Genomic DNA, 23,405 nt, shown 5'->3' with positions numbered 1-23,405 from the left:
AAATTAATACGCTGGAAGCAGTATTTCCCCATACGGGACCTCAGGATAAACATAGAATTTTGACGATGTGTTTGCCGTATGGGATGGTTCCTCCGGTGGACCTTTGTAATACCTGGGGCACGGTGTTTGCCGCGCTCTACACTACGGCACACGGTACACCGAAATTAGCTAATTTACCGGACGTGCTTAAACGGATTCAAGATGAATATGGGGCTGCCCCTGCCTTAGATTTGGGCATGCAGTTGCTGGGCAATTTTGCCACAGTTTCTTCTATTATTTTGAGTAATCTCAAAGGAGAGGCAGTAGCACTAGCAGTGCGAATGCGTCTTCGGGATGTTCCGCTGCTTAATCAGGAGCGGGAGCTTCCGAGAATAATAGCGGAAACATATTCTAGTATTGGTCGTGATAGCCTAGGGGCTAGACCACAAAAAACCCAGTTACAGGGTAAAAATAATAAAGATAATGCTAAACAGCAACAACCTGAGGGTTCGAAAAAGTGCTGGGAAAAGAAACAGCAAACACCTAAGAAAGATGGTGGGCAGTCTCCGCAACCGGAGACCCCACAGAATAAGTATAATCTCAGGAATAGGGATACTTTGAAGACGCCTGATAGATATCAATATACTGATACACGCCAATCTCGTTCCTTTCAGGACTCCTCGGAAAAGAGAAGTGATAGAGGTGGGCGGTCAGAGCGGAGGACGGAGTACGTGAAACCGAGACAGGATTCACAACGCTCAGCGGAGGTTTCTATTAAACAAGAAGAGAAACCGCTGCAACAAAAACAGCAATTTAAAAAGAAGAAAGTGGCAGCAGTCTCAGTTAGACATGCCGCTCAAGAAGAGAGTTCTCTTGACGAACAAGACATGGGCGTTAGCACTGTTAGACAGCGCGGCAGAGGTCACAATAGTTCGCCGGAGTCTTCTAGAGCATCTGGAGGTGAAAGCAACTGATGACTTCATACAAGTCGAGACGGCGGATATGCGAGTCTCTGATCCTGATAGAGTATATGAAGTGACTCTGCGATTGGAAGGGGACATTGACCATATTATAAACGCCATTTTTTGGGACCATGTGGTAAAATCATATGATGTTCTGCTGGCCGAACAGGATTGGCCACCTGACTTTGTTCGCGACTGTCCGGTTGCGGAGGAGGTTATAACACCTTCCTTCCCACCACTTGTTCCAAGAGAACTAGCGGAGTCCTGTAGTAAATCATGGGCTCTAGCACAGGCTCCCGCCTTGTATAGAAATAACGTGGGGTGGGACAGACAATCACCTTATCATGTAATTCCGATAAAGGGCGAACCTCAGCCACAACCGCAGTATCCTATCAAATTTGAAGCAAGGGCATCGGTTAGGAAAATTCTTACACAATTGGAGTATCAGGGTGTAATTGAGCCCTGTGTCTCGCCGATGAATAATCCCTTGTTTCCGGTTGCTAAACCGGACCATTCATATAGGATAGTGGTGGATTACCGACATTTGAATAGTCATACACGCACATATGCAATACAGAATTCACACAGCGCTTATGAATAATATAGTGCGTAAAAAATACAAGACAACATTAGATATCTCGAATGGATTTTTCTGCCAGAATATAGCGCCCGAGAGTCGGGACTATACCTGTTTCAGTGCGTTTGGCTCTCAGAAAAATGTTTTCGTTTGCCTCAGGGGTATAAGAATAGCCCAGGACTGTTTTCGGCTCGTGTCACTAAAATGCTGCATGAGTTCGACCCTGAAGCGTTGTCATATGTTGATGACATATATCTGACGGATGATGAGATTCTGCAACATCTAAGGCGTGTATCGCGCATTGTTGTGGGGTTTGCTGATATTGGCTATAAATTTAATTTTAAGAAATCAAAGATTGCCTTTCTCAGCGTCATTTTCCTGGGATGTGAGTTGTCGAGTGAGGGCAAGAGCTTAGCGCCACATTTTTTAGAGAAATGTGCTTTATTGCAGCCTCCTAATATGGTTCGGAAGCTCCAGTCATTGTTGGGGTTTCTGAATTTTGGCAGAACGTACATTCCTGAATATGCGACGCGTATAAAACCCTTTTACGAGTTGATTCGCCCGAATTTTTCGAGTAGATTTTGGACGATTGAACATACACACATACTACGAGAATTACAAAGTGATCTCTTAGCAGTTAAACACTTACACACACGGGACAATAAGACACATTTAGTCATCAGGGTGATACCTGGGGCTGTTGGGTTTACTTATGTCACCTTTAATGAGGGGGAGACAGTCCCGATTGCATACAAGTCTCACTTGTATTCTGCTGCGGAACAACGTTTTGCACAGACTGAGAAAATTCTCACTGCAGTACAGATGGCTGTTATTAAAGAAAGACCGCTGGCCCAGGGTCAACGCATTGTTGTCGTTTCCCCAATTCCGGCCTTAGAGGCAGTTACAAAAGCGAGTGTTCCAAATTCGAAAGCTTTGCACCCGCGATGGATACAATGGGCTACGTCTTTGACAGCCACTGATGTAGATTACATATTTGACCCTAAACTGCAGACTCAAGAATTTCTTCAATATGAAATGGAATACCCTGTTCCTGCTGGTACGTTGCCTATTGACCAATATCAGGTGGTCATGTATACCGATGGCTCTGCGCAACCAGCGGTTGGGACTAAACAACAGTATTCTGCTGCTTGTGCGGTGGTGAGCGGCACTTTGGAGGGGGACGTGTTCTGCCCCAGACATACTTATACTAAAACCTTGGGAGATTGCACGGCACAGCTGGCTGAGCTCAAAGCTCTATTGTTAGCGTTGGAGCACGAGGATCCGGCGCTTTTAACCTTGCTGGTCTGTGACTCCTACTACTGTGTGCAGTCTTTCAACGAATATCTACACTATTGGAAGATGAATGGGTTCAGAGATTCTAAAGGCAACACCATTAAACATAAAATGTTGTGGGGTAAGGTTGCGATCTGAAGGAAACGCTTCCTAAAGTCCATGTTGTGCATACACTTGGACACCAGCGCGTTGGAATACACGTTGCTGGGAATACTTTGGCTGATGAAGCCGCGAAATCGGCAGTGGCTGTCGCCATTGTGGCCGCAGTGACTCGTTCGAGTTCCAAACCAGACACAGAAATTTCGGCTGCCATAAAGGCTACGGTTGATGGCACGCCCTTTCCTAAAGGATTTCCTTCAAAATATAGTTACTGCTTGAATGGTGCGCTGAATGCTACTGTTACAATTCCAGGCATTGGTGTACGTGAAATTCCCAATAAAATTGAGAGACCTCGATTGATTTCTGCAGCACATGAGGGGGTGGCTTCTGCACATGCTGGGGTGGCTGCCACGATTTCACTGTTACAGGCTCGTTACTGGTGGCCTGGTCTCTATAAAGAGACGAAGCAATATGTCCTTTGTTGTGACGTTTGTCAACAAATTAAAGCATCGTCGGCTAGACGCCCGCAGCAGACGCCCCTTCTGATTTCAAATAGACCATTACAGTGTGTGTACTTGGATCATTGTGGTCCGCTGACACCAGATAGTGCATTCAAATATATATTGGTTGCTGTAGATTCGTGCTCCAGATTTGTGTGGGTATGGCCACAACGCTCGGCTGACGCTCGAACCGTTATTAAAGATTTGCGCATCTTTGTCGATATATTTGCAGTTGCGGCTTTTCATTCGGACCAGGGCCCTGCTTTTGCCTCTAAGGCATTCAGGGACACCATGGCTTCGTTGGGGGTCCAACTCCAATTCTCGTCTCCATTTCATCCCGAGGGAAATTCTGTTGTGGAGCGTTTAAATCGTGATTTAAAGCAGTCCTTAACGGCCAGAGTTATAGGTACGGGTCGTGGTTGGCTAGCCCACCTATATGGAGTACAGAGAGCACTTAATAACTTGCCTAGAAGGTCACTGGGGGGTCGTACTTCATATGAGTGCCTGTTTGGAACACGAATGTATGTTCCTGATCTAGATGGTCCTGGTGTGGAGGCGGCAGATACGCCCTTTGACATAAATGATCGTGTCACTTTTTTGCAGGATTTACAACAATTCTGTGAAGATAACTCTTCTGCCAGTGCTGCCTCCTCAGGAATTAAGGATGAGCCAGTAACACCTACTGGTTGGATACCCAGGATTGGGGATCTAGTGCGTGAAAAGGTCACAGTTAAAAAAGAATTTGGTCCTTCTTATCGAGAACCTGTCCCTGTGTTGGGGGTGAGCGGCACGAGAACTGTGATTTTACCGCCGCTGCGAGGGGCCAAAGGAAATCGCTTTGTTTCCATTGATAATGTCAAGTTACAACATGTGGCCGATTCTGCACAGCAGACCAAGAGGGACACCCAGTAGTTCCGGAATCCCTCTCACTACTGGGGAAGAAGTCCTGCTGCAGGTGATTTTCACCGACACTGTTTCCTCTCCGAGCTTGGGGAGGGTGGATGATGATCTTGCGATTGTTCCACCAACGGCTATTAATATGGAATCTTTTGATCAAATTGCTGTACGTTCTACTGATGTTTCTGAACATGTGGTTTATAGCGTGCCACAGCGAGAGCCTCCATCTGCTTCTTTGTTCACTGTTGCACCTTTTGCTAGAACTGCTTCTGGCTGCTTCAACGACGCTGATAATGATGTGTCCGGCTCCTCGTCCTCGATGTCTTCTGTCCACGGTCCACGACGGCTACTGGGTTGGCTTAAACGCACATATTTTGTTTTTCCTTGGAACTATTTTTAGCTGTTTTTGGCCGTGATGACTCTTTTATTATGGTTGGGATTTGTGGTTACTTTTTTTCTGATAATACATGGTCATTTTCTTCCTGATCGATCTGACATTGAGCACGTGGAGACTGTGTTAAAACCGCATTTTTCGTCTCATATGGTTCGAAGAGACTTGTCCACTGTAAACATTTCTGCAATACCAGTTCCGGATGGAATTGTGTGGGATAAAGTAATGTTTGATATATATGGTCCCACTGAATTGATTCAAATACCGTATGTCCTCAAATTATCAATGAATGATATTGTTATACCTGGCATTGTTTCTGATGATTGGGATGTGAAGACAGTAGATTCTATGCTAACGGATTTGCAATATTATACTGTCTATGACGATGATGATGCTTACCAGTTTAGAGATAATCATGGTGACATGTTTTGTTACAACTATTATGGACACCACTTTATTCATAAAGCTAGTAGCCCTAAGCCCATGTTTAATTATGTGCAATGGGAACATTGCTCGACTCCTCCACAAGGGAGTTCGAAAACGTATTATGATAAATTTGCATATTTTTCTGGGCATGATCAACGTAATGCTAAGTCCTACTATTTTAAAGTTGCACCGTATTCTAATAAGCAAATGTTATTGACCGATACTAAATTACTGTATTCCAATTTGTTTGTATCTAAACTGTGTACCCCAGTGCTGGCATTCCCTTGTGGGGGCTGTTGTGACGGTGGCTTGTGGGGGAGATGGGTATGTGCAGTGGGCATGCTTTGGTGATTGGTGTCCATGCTTTGTGGACGCATGCAGGGCTAGGTGTTGGGATGGGTGGGTTGTGATGGTGAGCCATTTGCAAGGAGTTGGTGTGATGGGGGTGGGGGTGAGGGTGGGGGTATGATTTGGCATGCAGGTGGGGTGGGGGGAATGAAGTAGTGAAGATTTGACTTACCAGAGTCCATTCCTCCAGCTACTCCTGCGAGGCCCTCAGGATGCAGGATGTGCAAGACTTGCTCCTCCCATGCTGTAAATTCTGGGGGAGTAGGTGGGGGTCCGCCGCCAGTCTTCTGCACCGCGATGTTGTGCCTTGATACCATGGAACGCACCTTCCCCCGTAGGTCGTTCCACCGCTTCCTGATATCGTCCCGATTTCGTGGATGCTGTCCCACAGCGTTGACCCTGTCCACTATTCTTTGCCATAGCTCCATCTTCCTGGCAATGGTGGTGTGCTGCACCTGTGTCCCGAAAAGCTGGGGCTCTACCCAAACTATTTCCTCCACCATGACCCTGAGTTCTGCGTCAGAAAACCTGGGGTGTCTTTGGGGTGCCATGGGGTGGTGTGGATGAGGTGTGGGGTGGTGTATGTGTTGTAGAGTGTGGTGAGTGTGGTGGTGTGTGGTGTTTTGTGCATGGATATTGTGTGGGTGATGTTGTGATTTGCCTCTGTGTGATGGTGTACTCTATTCTGTGCTGTCTCTCTCTGGCCTTCAGTCGCAATTGTGGTCGTAAGGGTTTGTGGGTGATGTGGGTGTGTTTTTTATATTGTATTGGGTGTGTGGGAGTGTTGTGTGTATGTGTCTCAGGGTTGTGTATTTTGAATTGTCCAATGTGGCTGTGTTTTGTAAAGGTGTGTGTATTTTGAGCGCAGCGGTGTGTACCGCCAATGGAATACCGCGGTTGAAAGACCGCTGCGGGGATTTGTGGGTTGGAATGGAATGGGCGTATTTCTGTTGGCGTGACGGTGGAGGTTTGGTCATCGACAGTTTACACTGGCCGTTGGTGTGGCGGACTTTTGTTGATGTCGAGTTTTTGGCGGTTTGCCAGTTGCGGGTCAGAATGACCGTGGCGGTTTACCGCGACCGCGGCGGTGTTATGGCGGTCTTCTGACCGGCGGTAAGCGCCTTTTACCGCTGAGGTCAGAATGACCCCCTAGATCTCTGTGGAGATTATTATCTGCTCCATGCAAAGAAAGGAGATGAGTGGAAGACTGCCTTTTGTATACTATGAATATCTGGTCATGCCCATTGGCCTTACCCATGTTCTGGCAGTTTTTCATAGATTTGTTAACAGCATATTCATTACCATCCTGAAGCAGTTTCTTGTGGTGTACCTGGAGGATATCCTGATCCTTTCTGCTTTCCTTCTAGAGAATCAAGTCCATGTTAGTTCTGTTCTTCTGAGTCTCAGGGAAAACTATCATGTACAGGGGAGAATTGTGAATTTGAGAAAATAGAAGTGGAGTATCTGAGGTATCACCTCTCTGCAAGTGAACTGTCAAGGGACAGTCATAAAATCTCTGCCACCTAGACTAGCCACTCCTAAGTTCATCAAGGAAACCCAGAGTTTCTTGGGGCTGGCAAAATTTTAGCGGAATTCTCCAAGAACCTTACTGGTATGAGTAGCCATATATCTGCCTCTTAGGTCAAGGAGTGTCTAACTAAAGGTTTGTCTTGAACAGATATAGCACAGATGGCTTTTTTAATCTTAATAAGGCTTTCACCCAAGCTTCTATTTTCAGGCACCCAAACCCATCCAGGTGATTCATTGTGGTTACTGACACTTCAAATGTTGCTGTTGGGGCAGTTCTGCTTCAGCTCTAGGATGAGGAAAAGCTTATATCTTTCCCATGTCCTGAATTCAGTTCTGGAATTGTCAAGCGCTGGTCCTTTTGCCTAAGCTGGTCATGGCTTCTTTGGGTGAAGATAAGGCTGTTTATCTCAAGAGGCAGGAACTGATGCCAGAATGGAGTTAAGAGTCTAAAACTGCTCCAGGAAAACACCAGCAAGAAGATTAAAAAAATGGTATCCAGAAACCTTTAGCCTGGTTTAACAGGAAACAGGTACAAGAAAATATACATTGAACTGCCAAGATGAATGATGAAGGGAATAATGAAGTCTGCTGAGGTCCACGGCAAGCAGGAGGGAGCAATGAAGAAAGAATTGAGATGCAACTGGCTTCTCAATAGAGGGCCGGATTTAGATATTGGCAGATGGGTTATTCCGTCACAACAGTGACTGATATCCCATATGCCTAAATCTAAATCCCAGAGGAAATAATGGGATTTAGGTTTTGGCAGACAGGATATCTGTCATCATTGTGAAACAGTAATCCATCCATCAATATCTAAGTCAGGCCCAGAGTCTCTTTTTATAGGGAAAAGGCAGGAATTGACCTAAAAAAAACACATAAAAGTACAGCCATCTTGGATTGGGACAAAAAGATGCATAATGTGTTATTTCTTTAGGTAACAAAATATCTATAACAATATAATTGTGTCTTGTAATATATTGTTTTATGGCAGATGTCCTGCGTGTGTTGTATGCCAAAATCTCACATGTGGGAGTTCTTTTTTGGCTCTTGGCGTGCCCAGAACAAGATGGTGGTGGACAAGGAGGCTTTCGTGTCTTAGCTGCCTCTCGGGGAAAGAGTCCATAGCCACTGCAAGCCATGTGCGGGTGCCGGTGGTATGTCTCTTCTTTTTCTTCACAGGAATGCAAGCTCTTGACCCTCAACCATGCCTGCGTGAAGTGGCAGTATTTTTTAATGAGAGTAGTCAAACCTTTTGAGGTTTGGATGGACCATTGGAATCACCTGTCTTTGCAGAGCTTGCAAAATAGAAACAGCAAAATAGAAACAGCAGATAACCTTGTTAGGGCTACGTCTGTTCTTAATATGATACTTACATTTCTGCCACATAGAAAATCTTGCTAATGCATTTTCTCAAAGGACATTATGGCTTAGATTTCTGACACACCTGCCCTTATGCTTCCCAACAAAGTTATCTGTCACAATCCAGGGCATTTACAATAAGGCATTTGGGTTTCTCCAGCCTTTGACTGTGTGTCCCCATCCGTAGCACATGATTTCCACCAAATTTATTGTGAACTTACAACCTTCTTGATCACTTTAGACCTCTTTTCCAAGACTGCTGTTTTTTCTTTGTTTTGTAATCTTTCATGAGCCAGCATAATGAAAGGGAAACGTTTAATCTCAGATGGGCTGTTAATACATTTCTAGGTTCTGACTCTTCATTTATTCTACCTTGGGTATCCATCAAGCCCTGTCCTCAGGCTACCATGCAGAGTCCTGTGGACAGGCTGAGAGGGTCATCTAGAGCCTTGAACAGCAAGGTGTTTCTGCAGTGCACTCAAAACAATGGGGAAGAATGCTTACCCTTAGCAGAGTTTTCAACTAACAGCTCTGTTCTCTCTGATTCCAAATTGTATCCTGGAATTCCATTCTTGTATTTTCCATCCTTGCCACTATCAATTCCTCTGAAGCCTGCTGCTGCTGCCTTTCTTCAGAGTCCTGATACTGAAAAAATAGTAATTTCCCAGAATTTACAAGTATCAAAAACTGGTTGGAAGACTAGAACCGATAAATCAGAATGATTGGTCCCAAAGTTTAAGGTTAAAGATAATATTAGGCTGGCTTCCAGATTCTTGCCACTCGTAATTTGCCAGTCCAGTTTTGTCCTCAATATTTGGGCCCCTTTGTAGTATCCAAACAAATCAATACAGTTGCCTTTGCACTCCATCTTCCCAATTGTTGGAAGATTCAACTCACTCTTCGTGTCTCCCAGCAAATAATTATGAGCCTGATTCTTCTCATGGAAGTTCTCCTCCTCATTTTGTTTTGGTGGATGGGGAACCAGAATACAAGGTTAGTGAGATCTGTGAGTGCCAGATTTAGGTTGCAGTTCTTCGTTTAATGGATAGGCTACTGTGCTAGCAAGCGTTCTTGGGTTGTTGCCTTTCAGTCCATGCCCCAGATTTGTCCAGCAATATTTTTGCCTTTATTAACAAGCCTGTGGCCTCCAGAGTGGGTATACAATCACTTGTGTGGTGTCTTCTGCCGACTTGGTGACTAAGAACTGCAGTACCTTGCATGGTCCCACAGTTCTCGGCCTAAAAAAACACCGCAAGTTGCCCGCAGCTGCTGGCTGTGAGGTTCACTCAGCTGGGGCTGCCTTTTCTGAAGCTCCAGGGTTACTTGCCTTTAGGGTTTGCAACTGTCTTTTAAAGATGCTCAGCAGTTGATCTAATTCACGTTTTAATTCTCTTTTCTTTTCCATCATGATGGCTTCTTCCTTGATTTCCACCAGGTTTTCACAATGCATAAGGTTTCCTGTCATGTGGTGTGTGATTTAATTTCGTTTTATAGTTCTGGTACTATATAAAGGCTTTAGTCTGGTTGGAGGATGCATCGCAACAAAGGTGTGTTCCTTCATTTGTTTCCTTGCCCTCTCGACTAGCTGGTTCTGACTCTTCATTTCAGTAGAATTCTAAAGTTGGATTCCAGATTACAAGTAAGCTTCCAGAGATAGGGCTTTGAAGGCAGACCATTGTGGAATTATTTGGGAAGGGATGGTTGAAGGTAATGAAGCAGGCTTGGTATTGTCCACTTTTTGTTGGATAGTCTATTTTTTCACGGAAAAAGAGGTTGATGGCATTGCACTTTTCTGTGGAATTAGGAATAAGTATGTCTGGCAGGAAGGTGATGCCTTGAATAGCTTTCTGGTTCTGTTGATGGCTTTATTGATGTTGTATACTTAAGGATGGATGGGATGACTCTACAAGAGTGGATATGAAAAAGAGAAGTAACAAGGTTGCAAGCTGATTTAATCATTAGTGGTAATTAGCTAAATTAGAATAGTTAGGGCTAGGCTACAGTGGTAGCAGAGATGGGGTCAGGGACGGGATGGGTAGATTTGTCTACTTTGAAAGAATAAAAGTTAGAGGTATACAGAAATGATCTGTCCAGAGGATTGGTGGGAATGTCGATAGTGAATCAGCAGAGGTATTTTTATTATTAGAGGTAAGTTGGTGTTCCCTCTTCACGTTTTACTAAACTATTCCCTGTACCCTAATACAGCCCAGGGATCAAGGGTTCCTAGGACCTGGGCCTTACTGATTGGCTCTCTGAATCCCAGGCAACCTGAGCCCTCCTCCCACATCTACCGTGGCCCCTTTAGTTTGTGGAGGGAACCCCAAGATAGCCACCTCCATTTTGTGAACCCATATTTTTCCCTCTGCCCTAATACAGCCCAGTGATCTGGGATTCCTAAGAGACCTAGGTAAGGTGCCCCAGACATTTCTGGGAAATCTTATTATTTGTTTAAAAGTGTTTTCTACTGCTGCCCATGCCTGTTTACTGTAGACTCTCTGTGTTTCAGGCAGCTTGCCCTTTTAAAGTGCTGTTTTTTAGGTTTGACTGTTTGAAATGTCCCTCCTAGTTTGTGGCAAAAGACTGCATAAAGAGCCCCCCTTTTTTTAAGTAAAAAGGCTACATACACTTCAGTGGTTAACCAGAGTGTGTTTAGGAGACTGCTTAATCTGTTTCTGTGATTAAAATTGTATTTAGAAACTGTCTGCATCACCTGTTTTTGCCTTGAAAAAGCCAAATTTGTGAGTGCACGACAAGCAGTAGTTCAGTGTTTTTATAGTCTCTCCTTTCCCTGGAAGGTAGACTCTGGTAGCTTGGAAGTGTGGATTCAGCCTGTTTGTATCCAAGGAGATTCTGAATAGAGTATCAGCTCCCTCCTCCCTTCCCACAGGGGCTGGGCCTTACTAATTGGCTCTCTGAGTCCGAGGCAACCTGATCCCTCCTCCCACACCTGCGACTTGGGCTTCAGTTAACGTGGCCCTTATATAGTTTTCTATTGGTTGTTGTATATGGTGTTGTGATTAGTACTAGGGTTGAGATTCCTGTTGGCTCCTGGTTTTTAGGGTAGGGATTGTGTTTGGTACTGGTGTTGAGATTCCTATTTATTCCTGGTTTTTAGGGTTGGGGTTGTGATTCGTTGTTAGGATTAGGGGTATGATTGGTGATTAGGGTTGGGTCTCCCGTTGGTTGTGAGATTTAGGGTTACAAATCTGATTGGTTAGGGTTAGGACTAGATTTCTATTGGCCAGTAGGGCTATTTAAGCCGAGAGCTTTGGGCGTCTCAGCTCGGCCATCAAGGCCAAGGACAGAGAGGACAAGGGCAGTCGCCTGTTTGGGGCTAGGGCCAGAAATTCTGCCCAATTTTCCCATTTTACCAGAAAGGACCTTACTCCCTACACATCTATCAACATGCAAATATATTATCAGCAAAGGCATCCAACTCTTGCATCACAAACTGACCTCATACAGACTGAAATGTCTCATCGACCAGCACAAAACCACCTATGCCACACATATGCCACACCTATACACAAATGCACCACAACTACAACAGTATGACACCTTAATTCTCACAGAAAACACTACTCTGTCCATTCCCAATAACACAGCTTGCCATCGCCCAAACAATACAAAACCACACTATACATTACTTTCAGCCATCTAGATACACACTCCCTGTTCCTACAAACCAACAACACTATCCTCTATTTGCTCCTGCCAGACCCACTTTTATCATGACAATACCTAAACTCAGCCTTCCAACACACCATCTACAAACACCCTTCCCCTCTCTTCACCAATTACACACAAGCAAACAATCCTCACACTTCACTCCACCACACATATTACCTCTTCCAGTCATCACAACTAACACACACTCCTCTGACACACATCCATCCCATCTAACACACATCATACACTCATCTCCAAAAGACATCAACACCCCCTGTAATACTCTAATATCACTCACCAGCACTATCACAGTCCTTCACAGAAAACCACTGCATCAATATCCCATCTCACTATTCCACAAAAACAATACAGACCACACACATCACCATATCAAAATAACACAAACTTTCATTATAGTTTTCGTCACACCCACTCTCACCCTCATGACTACACAAAGAATACAAATCCTGACCAATCTTTACCCCTACATTCTAACTCTTCACAAATATCTACCACATGCACCCCAACACAGCAACATTCATTCACCCGCCTCTCATCTATTGCACAATTTAGAGCTTTACATTATGATCTACATGCTCCTCCACCACCCCTAACCCATACTTCTTCCACAGACACAAACAAAATAAACAACATGCTACTCCTAACAACTTCGCATCCCCTTGTCTATTACATAACAAAGCCACCCTACAAAAAAAAGTACACTCTTCATGTCTCTCTCAGCCACCGAGTCCACCACCGACAAACACAGACCCAACAAAATGCCTCCTAAGCCTGCTGGAAGAGGAGCACTACATAAAAACAGGACTATTGCAACCCTCACACAGTTATCACAACTAACAACATACCTGCTACAAGCTCAAAATATACAGCACACCCTACTTCTAAACAAAACAACACACTTTTTCTAAACTGCCAGCTCATAAATGCTGGATCACTCTAAAAAAACAAGCACCAAATATATAACCTACTCACAGACACACAACCTGACTTTCTATTCATAACAGAAACATGGTTGGGAGATGACATGGCACCAGTGTTGCATTAAGCCGTTCCTCCGGGCTATCAAACCATCACACAAAACCGTATAGGTAAGAGAGGAGGTGGAAAAGCTATTATATTCAAACAAGCAATGAATCTGATTAAAACAGACAACATTTCCATACAATGTTGTGAAGCCCTGCTCACCAGATGCCACCCTACTCCAACCTCCTCCTGTAACTTTTTTCTCCTTTGTAGACCTTCACCTAACAACTCAACATTCCCAGTCCCTTTTTTAGATACAGTCTCAAACCTTACTACATTGTAGTCAAACCTATGCATGCTTGGTGACAAACCCAATATGCCCCATCCAGAAGCTATCACCACTGGCCTAGTCGCATTGAACCTACATCAGATTGTACACAATCCCACATACATCGCTGGACACATCCTAGATGTGATTTTAGCTAAGCCTGAACTAGTTAATGTTCATAGCATTACACCAATCACATGGTCAGACCACCATTTGATAAATTTCCAACATAAAACACCACAATTCAACACACTCCACAACTACTTACATACATGCACCTATCGACCATGGAGCAAGCTCAATTTTGATGACTTAGAAACACAACTACCTGCCAACACAGATCTGATACAATTAATTCTGTTGCAAACCCTTATGAGTAGCTACACAAAGCTTTTGATATCCTAATACCACTCAGAAAAACTAAACAGGACAAAAGAAAACCAACACCTTGGAGAAACACAGAACTTGAAAAGATAAAACAACAAATCAGAAGGTTGCAGCCGACCTGGCTCAAAACAAACAACATTCAAGACAAACTGCGGCTACACAAACTTAAAAGAATATACAAATCATCAATCAAAAAAACTAAAAAAGGTTCTACTCAGACAGAAGTCAAAATGCTAAATCTGCAACCAAAACATTTAAAAAAATTCTCAATAAATTTCGAAAACCTAAATGCATGGAAGGAAGTCATCCCACTACTTGAAATTTCACAGACAAAAAAGCAACTCATTACACAGCCAAGGCAGACACATTGGACTCCAATTTAAAACAGACGTAAACCATCAGCACCAACCCCTTTCCTAAAATCCCCTCTAAGAGTAAAACAACCCAGCCTCTACAGTCCTTCAAACACATATCACAAGGTGAATTTATGGATTTGGTCAAAGCAAGCAGGCCTTCCGGTTTCCCATCTGACCCTTGTCCACCACACATCTTCAAGAACATTCTTTTATCTACTTCTGCTGCCGCACCTGTAAGAAGAATTATCAACAACTCTTTAACTATAAGAAATTTTCCTGAAGACCTGAAAAAGGCATACATAATTAAAGAAAACAAACCTAGACCCACAGGACCCCAACAACTACAGACCAATCACAAATGGACCTTTCCTGGGAAAACTGAAAGAAAGATCAGCATTCGCCCAGATGTCACAATTCATTGAAGACAATTCTATAGTTTCAGACTACCAAAGTGGATTCCTCCCAGGAAGAGGCACTGAATTGGCACTCATAACAATCTGGGATGATCTTAAAAACACAGTTGACCGCAATTGAGTTGCTGCACTACTTCTCTTGGACCTCTCAGCTGCCATTGATTTGGTTGATCATGACACACTAATTCAAAGACTCCATGAAGCCGGCTTAGAAGGGACTGCTCTCGACTGGATTACATCCTACCTTCAAAACAGAACTACTAGTATCTATTATCCCCCTTCTCATCCAAACCCTACCTCACAAAAGCAGGGGTCCACCAAGGATCAAAAATCTCACCTTTGCTTCATTACCAAAACTGACCAATGATTTTCAACTCACATGCTACAACTATGCAGATGACTCACAAATACTACTTAAATTGGAATGCCCCAAAGACATTGAAAACTCACAAATCTTCTGTTGCCTCAGAGCCGTTGATCAGTGGATGACTTGGAGCCATCTCAAACTGAAATGCCTTCAAAACGGAAATACTCATATGTGATGACTGGAAAATTTATGACCCACTGTGCACCAGGCCTGACGATCTCAGACCACCTCCTCAATTATCTGAGGAAGTTAAAAACCTTGGAATAACCATGGACTCCAAGTTAACAATGAATGCCCAAGTGGACAAATTAGCACAAACAAGCTTCATCACCATGAAGACTCTGTGACGCATCTTCCCCCACGTCGGATTTCCACATAAGGTGCAGGCTACTATCTCTCTCGTACTATCCAAACTGGATTATATCCATGGCTTTTACCATGGATCATCTCTATCCATTATGAAAAACTACAACGTATTCAAAACTCCGCTGCCAGACTACTATTACATGTAAAGCCACAAGCCCACATCTTCCCTGCCTTGAGAGCACTACACTGGTTACCAACTGCCTGAAGATCCACTTTCAAGCTGCTTTGTATCACCCACAAAGCTAAACATGGAACAGGACCTCTTTTATCAAAAACGAAATAACCAAATACATTCAACAAAGAAACCTCCGCTCAAGATTGGCACCCCGCCTTAGAACACCACCATACAAGAAAAAGACTGTAGGTGGTACATCCTTTTCCATCCTTTTCCTTCAGAACCACCATATTCAAACAGCAATGGACTGCATATACCTGAGTTGATAAATATTTTTAATCTGATTATGTGTATATTTTAGATATGTATAGTTCTTTAGGAAATATGTATCACCACTATGTCATAACAATAAATTATATGCTTTTTAAACCTGTTTAACAAATGTATATTTACTCACGATTAAATATGTATATGTATATGAATGTATATATATGTGTGTGTGTTTATGCATATGTGTATATATGTGTGTGTGTGTATATACATATAGATGTGTCTATTATTCTATGCTTAACATGTTCATAGGTCATTGCATAGCTCCTAGGTAAGTTGTTATATTCGATACTTATGATTCTCTGCTCTTGTTTTTATATCATACTGATCAAATGTTTTATTATCATAAGCATTTCACTATTCAAAAATTGAGGAAATAAATAAATGTTAGAAAAGTACACTTATTAATTAACTTCAAATATTACAAATTTTGAAAGTCTGTGTTCCTACAATACTACTTTTCTTCTCATATTTATATACCCATTATTATATTCCTTGAACATATATTTCCTTACTACGTATTTACATATCTATTTATTTATTACTGTAGCCCTACTGTACTAGAGAAAAATGTAAAATAAAATCTATAAATAAAATTCAAATTATAAATAAATAAATTAAAGTAAAGAAATAATAATAATAATGAATAAATAAATTAAAAATAAATAAAAATAATGCTTAAACAAGAATATATGTATATAAATAAAATTATACATAAATAAAAATAATACAAATGTTACTCTCTTGTAAGCTTTACTTTGTCTACCCATCACCATATGACATATCTCTATCAATCTATCCTCCATCCCCACTCTGACTCATCCCTAATCCATTCTACTACTTTCATCTCCGAAAAACCCTGCTTAAGCTCTTCCCTCATCTTCCACATCTAGCTCACCCAAACCTCAGTTTACTACCATGATCTTCCAAACAACCCTAATAAATTCTCCCTTATTTATCTAATCTTTGACTCATCCAAAACCCCTCCTGCGACTATGATTCTCCATAACCCTTTCCACAGACTCTTCCCTCTTTCATCTCTCCTTTACTCATCCCAAGCCTTATCCTCTTACTATAAACTCCCAACTAACGCTTCTGGATTCCCCCCTCCTTTAGCCCTCCATTACACTAGTCAGTCCAGCTAACAAACTCACATATCCTCTGCTCAAATTAACTCATAATAATACTAAAACTGTACTCATATTTCCCTATACTAATCCACCACTAATTCATCTTGGGTTCCGGAGTACAGTGCTACTCGACAGGGGTAGTACTAATTCAATTATAATATGTGAAGCTGAGTCCCAATATGGCTGCCAACACTTTCTTGTTGAAGTGTTGGCAGCCAGTCAGATCTCAGCACAAGATCGGGAGAGTTTGCAGAGCCTTCACATCCCTATTTATATAACTTTGGATTTTCTTTTATTTCTCAAAAACTGCACAACGGTTTTACACCAACTAACAACAAGCATTTGCAAAGCAATGGATCTCGCATTTGCTCTAGTTAGAGCTAATAATGTTGTAAATTCCTAACAGGACTTTTCTTGCCACATAAATTGAAATGAAAAGTAAAACAGTTGATATAAATGAGGCAATTCAAAGCTCCATGAGTGTGAAGGAGAGATACAGAAGAGATACAGAAGGAAAAAGAAGTTTGCTCACAGTGAAACGTATCAGCAATCGTGCAATTATCCATGTAATGGGCAGTCTGCAAGGCTGTAACAAAACTGCCCAAAGGAGGGACAAACGTAAAGCATTTACCAATGATAACAAACGATTTTCGAAAGGCAAGCCCACGAACGAGTGAAAGTGATGGGCATGCGATGGGCTTGGTTAAAAGCCCACAGTACTTACAAAAGGACAAAGCGCCTGCGTGCTTGATCTAAAAAGGGCTCTTTCTGAACCAAGAGCTACTTTTCTGCCAAATTTGGTGTAATTCCGCCCAGAGGTTCAGGTGCTATCACTGTTCAAATTTCCTGTGTAAAAATGCATGGGGAAAAGGCATTTTGGGACCCCCTCCCCTTTTTCTCGGCCCCTGCTTGACGGATCATTCTGAAACTTTCCAGACAGACACTGAAGTAAGCATAGTATTTTTGGGGAACATTTCTTGAAGATTCATCAAAAAGTGCCAAAGTCAGGAAAACAAAAACGTTTTGGCTATAGAAACTAGGTCCTAACTATAACTACTTAGTGGCAACTGCCACTAGATTATATATATATATATATATATATATATATATATATATATATATAAACATGTTGAGAGGGAATCGTATGTAGACGTATCTCCCTTTAACTATTTTTAGCCCCTTTAAAAAATTGCCTCTAATTACTAAAAACCCACACCTCTCCTCACATTTTTAGCCCAATAGTTTTATGTCTGCAGTAACATGTTAATCCTCATTTACTTCACCCTGCGATTCAGAAAGGCTTTGAAGAAAAGAGTTCTTAATCCAAGAAAATGGTGTTCAGAAGCATCTCACTTCTAACGTGAAAACAAAATGTTTGCTCTCTAGTTGCTTTTTAGAACTCTGTGGTAAATCTGGAGTTGATCACCAGTGATTGAACTGATCAAGCTGCTGCTGGTGCTGAAAGCACATGGTTCAGCCTGCCCGCCAGAATGTTGTACTGAAACAGATGAAGAAGCTATTTGAGAAATCATAGAAAATGTGCCCTCATTTAAGCTTTCTGGTGTACTAAGCATCATTTCTAGTATTAAAAAAACATTGTGTTTATTTGTAAAGAAAATGCCCTTTAAGTGTATGGTTTCTGGTGTGGCACATTTGTATAATAAATACAGAATTTTGGGCCAGATGTAAAAAGCATTTTGCATGGCACAAACTGTGAAAATCGCAGTTTGCGCCATGCAAAATGCTGTTTGCGATGCACATTCACAATTTGCGAGTCAGAACCGACTCGCAAATTGTGAATGCGACTCGCAAATAGGAAGGGGTGTTCCCTTCCTATTTGTGACTCGCATTGCTATGCTAAATTGATTTGTGACCGCGAACACGGTCGCAAAGCAATTCGCAGTTTCCACCAGTGTCACACTGTTGGTAACCCATTCGCAAAAGGGAAGGGGTCCCCATGGGACCCCTACCCCTTTGTGAATGTTGCCAGAAGGGTTTTTCAGAGCAGGCAGTGGTCCAATGGACCACTGCCTACTCTGAAAAACCAAAACCAAAAGGTTTCGTTATTTTCTTATTTTGCAACTCGTTTTCCTTTAAGGAAAACGGGCTGCAAAATAAATAAAAAACTGCTTTATTTAAAAATGCGACCCACCTCATTAATATTGAGCCCAAAGCGACTCGCAGAAGGTGTCTGAGATACCATTCTGCATATGGTTTTGCGACTCGGAAATTGCAAGTCGGTCCGAGTCGCAATTTCCGAGTCGCAAAACCTAGTTTTGCTACATCTGGCCCATTATGACTCTAGTTGTTCGTTAGAACTGTGGAAAGCTGTTTTAGAACATTGAGGAATCAACTGATAGACTGCAGAGGCTGCTGATGAAAGTACATGTTTTACTCAGATAATTACACTGTATTTTACATGTGTGACGAAGATAGGGCAAACCTATAGCATCTGTGTGCTTATTTATGCTTCTGCAGCACCTTCCATATCCTCTGTGAGGAAATCATGATAAAAAGCATTTTTCTCTAGTACTTGTCATCAAATCCCAGCAGAGAAACATCCTTTTAAAGAGAGTAAAATCACCTTAGAACCTACCAAAATCCCTAAAATTAGTATGGTACACCAACAAATGAATTATATTGGGACTAAAATCAGTTATACCTTTTATATGTGTTTCTTTTTATCACACTCCAAATCAAACTTCGGATATATGCTTTTCAATGAGGACAATGTTTGGAGCCCTGTAATGGCTTCCACAATGTTGTCCTGGTGGTCCTTGAGTAAGTGTGCTGATCCTGCCTTCTTATATTTCCTTTAAATTAATTTTCTGAATGCAGGGATGATGCTCATGAGTCCTGTAGTGGCAGGCCACAACCTGTTTTTCAGGTTGTGGACACCCAATTCGAATTGACATGTCCCCTTTATAGGGAACAATCTGAGCATATCTGTACACCAGCAGTCTAAATATAGCTAACCTTTTAACCTTTTCATGTCCACCCAAGCAACTCTTTAAATGTGAATGTGCATTTCTCAAACGACTGAGTGAACAAATCACAAGCTTTCCGAGTAAAGTTCTTACTGACAAATTTGGTGTCACTTTGTTCAGCTGTTTTTTCTGTAATGCTTCCCAAAACTTCCAACGGTAATTAACACAGGAAATCTAACATTTGGAACACCACTTTTTCTTGTCCCCCACTTGATGAATCACCCTTAAAAGGTCGAGAAAGGAGCTAATGTAGGTGAACTTTTTGGGGGGACAGTTTTGTCACTATTTGTCAAATAGCACCAAAATTTTCAGTGAAACAAAAAACTCTCTTCCTATGGAAATTCTGATGTATATAGTTACACAGGACATTTCTTTCCCCCACAGCTTCTCTCATAGGATCTGTTCTCTCATGCATATATAATATCAAGGAACCAAAGAGAAATAGGGGAAGAGAGAATGGATCCTAAGAGAATGAGGGTTGCTGTGTGGGATATAAATGTCCTGTGTAGTTCTACATTCTTATCTGCTGTGTCTCACACTCAGGACATAACAGCGTATTAGAACTGAGCCTATCCACTCCATTCCAAGCATGAGAGAAGGCTTTGCTCATAGGTGAATCTTGACACAACCAGAGAGTGAGATGAAACAAAGAATCCTCTTTAGTGTCTCAGATCAATTCTTCTGATGCCTTCCTACATTACTGTGCATGCAGAAGTACTATAATAAATCACTATCAACCTAAAAATGGTTTAAGAAACTCTTTATCTTTCAGAAAACTCCCCAATTCCACTTCTTCACAAAAGGATTGCTGGCCAGAAACTAGTCTGCATTAACCTGGCCTTCATTCACATTTTTGACAGGAACAGTCAAAAAGATGCTTTGTATCTTTATTGATACCTTACACCTGGAAGTTGGCATTCAGATCGCTTTCCCTTTCAGATGGTAGATTCAAAACAATGCAGCCCTGAACAATGTATTTTTTTTTTTTGCTGAGACTTCTCAACCATCTTGTTTATTAAGCTTTATTGAGGGTTCTGGCATAAGTTGTTGTTTCTTTCCATAGGTGCTGGTGGCAAATTCTGTTATTCAGATCCTTAAAAGTTCAAGTCTCAGCTTTGTCTGAAAGCCTCTGTGCCACAGGCATCATATTAGCCTTCCTCTGACTGCCCATTTGGTGCATCTAAGGGTGAAATATTTCTTTGCATTTTTACCACATTTTAAGGTCTTTAATCATAAATATTTTCTGTAAGGAGTTGTCCAGGATCTTCAAGAAATGTTTACTTTTGGGTGTAAATTAAGATCCTTCTGAAACCTGTCATTCTAGAGCTTCCCGTTTATCTGTTCCAGACCTTAGTACTGATGAACCGCTGCCAAAAAAATCAAAGAGCGAGTTTGTCTGGGTCACCCCCTTAAATGTCTGTCTGTTCCATGATATTGAGGATGAGACTTCATTTTTATGAGCCGAAGGTTCAAAATAGTGAGTAAGTTGTTGTGTTTGCACTTTCATAGAGTCTTTATATACAGTGCCTCAAGGTACTTCAGTACTAGTTATCTCTATTGGCAGTAGTTCAAGGAGAATGCTTTGCAGACATTGTATTGACAATACAATCCTTGCTTAGCAATATTTATCCTCTGCCAGATCCCATTTGGGGTTCTCTCATAGTGACATTGATTTAATTTAATTTGTTGTTCTTCATTTGCAGCTTAAGGAGCACCCTGAGTTGGGGATTTATGTGAAGGCACTGTCTATGCACACAATGCACAGTGTTGCTGAGTGTGAGAACATCATGGCAATAGGACTGAGAAACCGATCTGTGGGCTACACCCTGTTGAACAAGGACTCTTCGCGCTCCCATGCCATCTTCACCATCAAGATGGAAATCTCCACCACAGGTAGATACTAATATGGAATAATTGGGTTGGTAGAGGCAAGCTAGAGACGATTTCTTCAGGTCAGTAATGGTGAATGGACCAACATGCATTTTTAATGTATCTGTTCGCGAAATCTATGTTTTTATTTTGTTGCTAAACCCCTTAACTGCCGGGCCTTTCCTTCCCAGTGCTGAGCTCTCTTTAGCTATTTAGGGTAGTTCCTGCTTACGGCTATAACTTTTTTCCACATAAAGTTTTGATGCCAAATTTGCTTCCTTTTTTTCAAAATATTCTTAGGACTCTAAAGGTACCCAGGGTTTGTACATTCCCATGGAGGTTATCGCGAAAATAGGCAAAGTATATTTAAATTTAGATTATTTTTTTTTGCGAGAAATAGGAAATAAGAACTCCGGATTTTTTCCCCCCTAAAAATGGCATCCAAAAAACGATTTCCATGCTGAAGTCACTGCCTTCCCAGCTTGAAGGAACACGCAGGCCTGAATTTAAAAAAAACCTCTTATTTACCTAATTTGTGGCATTTTTCAAAGAGGTAGATGATTTTTCCTATTTTTTGTGTTCTCAACCTACTTCCAGGTTGTGGTCGAAACCACTGTGAAACCCTTGGGTGATCCAGGAAAGCTATAGATTTATGAAAAGTAGGAAAACTTTCAAATTCTGCGAGGAGTGAAATGTGTAAATCCCTCAAGATTTTCCCATAGAACCTTACTGTTGAAATAAAGAAATACTGAAAATGAGTATGAAAAAACGACCATTTGTGACAACGCCTTCATCTATAACTTTTATTCATGATGGCTGATTTACAAAAGCAGTATACCAGTACGTCTGCTAGACCCTTCTGGTTGTGGGGATATATAGAGTTTGTAGGTTCTACAAGAACCCAAGGTACCCAGAGCCAACAACTGAGCTGCACTGTACAATGTTTTTTAATGGTGCACCAAGTATAGACTAACTCATACGATGAATTATGTAAAGTGAAAAATTGGTATCAAGAAAATCTACATGTTTCTAAAATGAGCACAAGATAAGGAGTTTAGAAGCTGTGGTTATTTGTACATCTCTGAATTTGTGTATGCCAGTACTAGCAAATGATTTGGGTATTTTTCAAAATATCTTCATTTTTACACACTGGCTTACATTTGGAAGGCATAAATGCAGCAAAATCCAATTGGTAATAAGAAATGTTCTACTATACTCTGTTTTCATATGTCTTCCAATCAAAATGAGACCTCACTTGTGTGGGTAAGCGTAGTGCCCACAGCAGGAAACTGGCCAAAACACCACATGGATGCATCACATTTTTCCACTGAGGGTAGTTGTGGATTATTGGCCCTAGCTCAGATGGCACCAATAGAAACCTAGCAACCTGGCACACCTTTGAAAACTAAAAACCTGGGGGAATCCAGGATGGGTTGACTTGCCTGGCTCTCTACTGGATTTTCTACCCAGAATCCCTTGCAAACTTTTGACAAAACAAAATTTATTTTCCTCACATTTCTGTCATGATAAGTTCTGAAATCTGCAGGGAGCCATAAACTTCCATCACCCAGCATTCCACCAAGTCTTCCAATAAAATGGTGCGTAGTCCTGGTGCCCATAACTGGAAATTTCCCAAAACGCAGCATAGGTACTCAACATTTTTACACTCAAAACTGACCCTTTTTTTTTTTTTTTTTTTTTTAGAAAAGTGCGTAGGTGTGGATTTCGGGCCCTAGCTCAGTC

At 41.8% G+C, this 23,405-nt stretch overlaps 1 protein-coding gene across 1 annotated transcript in view; it reads left to right on the top strand.

Moving 5' to 3' along the window:
* LOC138275894 (kinesin-like protein KIF17) overlaps nt 1–23,405 on the top strand; it is a 1,877,333-nt gene that overhangs the window by 521,563 nt on the left and 1,332,365 nt on the right. The window contains exon 4 of the mRNA XM_069219138.1: nt 21,497–21,686. Within this exon, the coding sequence (XP_069075239.1) occupies nt 21,497–21,686 (190 nt within the window). The remainder of the gene's footprint in view (nt 1–21,496; nt 21,687–23,405) is intronic.

The sequence above is a fragment of the Pleurodeles waltl genome, chromosome 2_2 (assembly GCF_031143425.1).
Source record: "Pleurodeles waltl isolate 20211129_DDA chromosome 2_2, aPleWal1.hap1.20221129, whole genome shotgun sequence".
Taxonomy (NCBI): domain Eukaryota; kingdom Metazoa; phylum Chordata; class Amphibia; order Caudata; family Salamandridae; genus Pleurodeles; species Pleurodeles waltl.
This window is presented reverse-complemented; position numbering and strand designations above follow the sequence as displayed.